Raw genomic sequence first — 4958 nt, forward strand, 5'->3', positions numbered from 1 at the left:
GGAGAGGGGGAGCCAAACAAACAGAGGCTATGGAATTGCCATCACTGAGATTTTTAGAAACACTGCACAAAGTCCTCAACAACCTAAACTAACTTTGGAACTGGCTCCCCTTGAGTACAGGGTCTGACTGGGTGACCTCCAGAAGTCCCTTCCAACTTACACTATTCTACGATGACATTAGAGGTGTTCCTACTTGCTCCACAATCACACCTATTAAACTGGATTCCAAATTGGCAGAAAAGCATTTCTGTTGGTCCTCAAGGAAACCAGCAGAGAGACAACTTCTGTCTTCAGGCTTAGATGAGGTGCAAATTAATATTTCAGATCTTCCAGAGAAAGTCTGAGGAAAGACTATGACTACATAAAGAAATAAAACCAGAATGTATTTTAATAGCTGGTTATGCTGCATTTGGGGCAGGAGCTGGTACAACTGCATTACATCCTGGCCAGGCAAGTGTTCTCTGCTTCAGCCTAGAACTATTTTACACTTAATCACTTCTGCCTATATATTCTATTTTTCCAGATTTTGGTACTTCACTACTTACTTCTGGATTCCTTCACTGTCAGTAAGCATCTGAGTTATATGTTCCACTACAGTAATGCATTAAAATTGTGCTTTACAGGTTGCCAGCACAAGAGCAAGACTAGGGGGAAATACAGAGAAAAGCGACATCAAATGTGTGATTGCTTTTCTGAATTTTCAACTTTAGAACCAAAGGAAAATTCCAGTTTTCCTTTCCAGTCCCATAAACTGTATTTTCTTGTTGAAGGAACCAAGTAAAGCATTTAGAAACATTTTTGCTATTGAAGGGGCAGAGTGATTTTAAATCCAAGGGAATGTCTTTAGGGGAAAGGGAAAATGTATTTTGAATGCAAGACAAGACCACAATTAAAGAATCCATATGAACATGAATTATCAAAAATTTTTCAGAATAAGAAAAAAGTTCACTTTTGCATTTCATTTCTAGTATTGCAGTGCTCTTTGTACCATCTCTTACAGCTATTTCTACTTCAGAAAAAAAATGGGTAAATGGACTTTTCATGCAAAAAAAAAGCACTAAAACATATCCTGGTTTTAAAGATATTAAAAGCCTTTTGGATATAGTAAAGTATTACGACTAATTTCATATCTCTTCACTTGTTTTGCAAGTCACACTGATCTTTAACAAACTAAAGAAAATGAGGCTACAACAATCTCCAACCATACCTGGTCTCACTAAGGAAATTCCATGTTAGTATCTTGGTAAAAAGTCAGGTCAACGATGGAGTAAGTCACTGCTCTGAAGAGAAAAATGTCCTGACACTCAACACAAGATTAAAAAAGGTTGAACCATTAACTTAATATTTCACCCAAGGCTAACTCTTACCGTAGCAACCGTTAAGAAACAAAAATATCTCCAAGTAGCCAAGCAATCAAACTTTTCCTTCTGTTTGCCCATAATAAAGGAAGTTTAGAGCAGTTTTTGTAAAGGCAGGCCATAACCTCACAAACAATTAAGTGAATGGTTAACTTTGCACAAGAAGGCAGCTTAAACTTCAAACAGATGAAGTTAACACACGTGATTGTATGCTCAGGCTTTTACTCTGAAGTACTGATAACACAACTAAGTTTACGCTGATAACATAACCAAATTTAGCAACATTTTTATTCTAGACCTTTCTTGTAAATGAAGGAGGCTTTTAATTACAACACAGACACCTCGAAGAGCCTTATCATAGTTGCAGGGCCGGCTCACACACCTCTCACCCTTTGTTCCTCCCCTCCAGCACCTCTTCAGCTGCTGTGCTGGGGTTTGACCTAGCAGCTCACAGGGACAAGAACCGAATCAATGAACTGCACCCTGCTGAAGGCAGCACTGCCAAACAGACAGGCACTCAGAGCTGCGAGCAGCCTCCTGCTCCGGGTGACCGTGCAGCCCCACAAACCCCCGAGCAAGCCCAGCTGGGCCAGTGACACCAGCATTGCGTTAGCCCCGGCTGCTGCAAGGGAGATACCAGCCAAATTACAGCCTCCCCTGAACCTGCAGCTACCTGTTGGTACGTCACCTGGGTGAATAAGCACACTGACACAAACGGGGCAGGGAGGGACCTTACATGAGCCTCACATGAGCCCACGCTTTCCAGCTTTGATGAGAACATCTTAATTTACTTCATTAGCACCCTTTCAAACTAAGTTTACTAATGGTTAATGAGATCTGCTGCAACTATGTTCAGAAAGAGGTGTGGGGCCTGAGAACACTTTACATCTAACTCTGCAGTTTCCATCCTGGGTATCACCTAACCAAAAAATCAGTATTGGCAATAGACTGAGTTGAAAAGCTGAGAGAAGACCCTAAACACAATATAATTCTCCTAGAAACAACGATAACTCAAAGCACAAGTATTTCACATTTCACTTGTCCTTATTTGCCCTGCTCCTCACTTACATGGGCACTTTTTGTTTGTTACTTCAGGAACAGGCTGTGACTGAGTAAGATCCATTGTTTTTTAATAAGTAAGTCTGCAAATCAGTTGTGTAATTACCCCTGACTTAACCATCCTTTTTCTTTTTAAGCTGAGCTCTGAACTTCATAAAAATCCTACTAAATGTCACTATAAATTATAATTTTAGATCTAATCTTCTTATTCCAAGGCTATTACTGGTTTAGATTTTTATTAAGTGAAGTTAGTTTTGCATAACCGGAAATGAAGAATATTTAGCTAGTTTTTAATTAACATGTATTTCATGGGTTTGTGTACTCAGGAACAATTTTACAGTGATCAAGCTGCACTGGTTCAAAAATACATTAAGTTCTTACAATGCAGATGACCAATCTTTACAAGAATGTTTACAATGAGATTTTAATTTTACACTTTTCCTGATACTTTGATACCTAACACAAGTGAAAACAGAAGCATATTTGATGTAGAAGCACAGACTTTTGATAGACAATGGCAAGCAAATTAAATATTATTAAACAGTATTTCCATGTCTGTCTCCAGATTGTAAAGATTAGAAGCATCTGATACATCTGACACTTTCTAAAAAACAATTTAATGCAACTGAAAGGTTCCAGAATGCTGAAAAAAAGCCACAGACCTGAAAAAAAAGCCAAAGAAAACCCTGCAAACATAGAAGGTCAGGGTCTGCATGAAGTTCCAGATGACAAATCTTAGTACAGGTTTAAGTAATAGTTTGCAATAAATAATATTTTTTAAAATTTATATTTTCCAAATGGAAATCTAGAGAAATCAGGAGTTTATTCATCCTCAAATATTCACAGAGTGAAAAATTTTCCCGAGAACTTTTTTGGGAGGAATTCTCCCTACAAAACACCACTTTTTAATATTACTTTAGCCTATATGTAATAGTGGCAGAAACAATAAAAAGAGCCTGAAGAAATATTTCAGAACAGGAAAAATATTTTAAACCTCTTAGGCAGGCAAAACACACCAGAGTAAGGCCAGACCAAAATAAGTACTACACCAAAATATTAAACATTACAGCTGTGGATTTCTTCTGAGCCAAAACCTTCTATTCAGAGAGCAAAGTATGTTTCAGAACTTGTTTTTCTTTCAAACCCATTAATACAAGCAGTACTCAAAAGCTTAAAAAAAAAAAAAATAAGGCAAAACCTACAAACCTCTTGTAAGTTAGAGGGATTCTAAAAACCTGAACAAAGCCCCCGCGATCACCGGTTGCTAACAAAACCCTGCTGAAAGCACGCAGCTCTTGCTGGAGCCTGTAGCCTGGCACTAGGCCTCAAAACCAAGGAGACAGCCTGGGCGCCAGAAAGTGAGCCAGTCTACGGCAAGGCACCCGGGGAAGCCTTTCCCCTTCCTGCCAAATAGTGATCCGGCAAGGAAGTCACCAGCGCAGCCCCAGCGCTCAGCCCCGCCGGGCAGCGGGCAGCTCGGCTCCCTCCAGCCGCAGCCCGGGACCGAAACCCGCCACCGAGACCTCGGAAAGGTCCAGGCAAAGGGAAACTCTCCTGCGAGCTGAAAGACGAGCGGCCGCGGGAACTCCCAGGCCTTCCCCCAGGTCTCCTCTGCAGCGAGGACCTACGTGACTCTCCCCTCTCCAGCAGCGTTCAGCTGCTATGCAGTGTACAAAGCCCAGGAAGAAATAATCTGAGCCATTCATATCTTTACGTGAATAACACTAATCGATACTGTACACAACAGTGAGCTACACCTTCCATTAAAAAAAAACTCAATGTCACATAAAATGTACAAGGAGCAACAGGTTTCTGTATGTATTGAGCAGGATCAGTAAGACCTGACAGATATCCCTGAGCAAAGCCTATGCAAAAAGTCTCCCTGTTACATAAAAAACACCAGCAAAATTAAACCATCCAAAACTAAACTGAAACTAAGGCAAGCTTGTTTAGCTCACAAAAGCTACCTATAGACAAGAAGAAAATCCAGGTGGCATCTCATTGACTTAAAACGAAGAAATGTTGGAAGCTACAACTGAAGATGACAAAAAAAAATAAATCATACTTACATCGTCTCTCCAGTCTTAGCAACATGACAAAGAAACTGATCCAGTATTGGACATACTTCCTTCTTTCCTCTCTTCTCAAAATCTGTTCATATAAGAATGACACAAAAAGAATGGTAAAACACAAGACAAAACAACAATTCACCATAACTACCGATTTGCTTTAACGATCAGCACAGCTCTCACAAAAATGTTTTCACGCTTTCACAATGCTTTAGTTGTTCCCAAGAGCTCCACCAGCTTCCCGGCTCTGTAGAACACTTAATATTTTCGTGGGGAGGAACTACACGCATCTGAGTAGCCAAAGTTGATTTGCAACTTCTTTTAGCAGCTACAACAGAGAAGGAGACTGATGTCCTCAGGCTGGATGCAGCAAGGCAAGCTCCCACAGAATCGGACCGGGCAGGGACGAAAAGGTGCGGGCGAGGGCCGAGCAAAGGCGGGCGGGCCGGGGCAGAGTAGGGCACGGAGCCCA

At 40.8% G+C, this 4958-nt stretch overlaps 1 protein-coding gene across 1 annotated transcript in view; it reads right to left on the bottom strand.

Annotated features, from left to right (window-relative positions):
- Nucleotides 1-4569, bottom strand: part of PPP4R2 (protein phosphatase 4, regulatory subunit 2) — a 29368-nt gene extending 24799 nt beyond the window's left edge. The window contains exon 1 of the mRNA XM_008945282.1: nt 4487-4569. Coding sequence (XP_008943530.1) covers nt 4487-4488 — 2 coding nt within the window. The 5' untranslated portion in view covers nt 4489-4569. The remainder of the gene's footprint in view (nt 1-4486) is intronic.
- Between the last annotated feature and the right edge of the window lie 389 nt (nt 4570-4958).

This window comes from Merops nubicus, unplaced genomic scaffold (genome assembly GCF_000691845.1).
Source record: "Merops nubicus isolate BGI_N331 unplaced genomic scaffold, ASM69184v1 scaffold24858, whole genome shotgun sequence".
Lineage (NCBI taxonomy): Eukaryota > Metazoa > Chordata > Aves > Coraciiformes > Meropidae > Merops > Merops nubicus.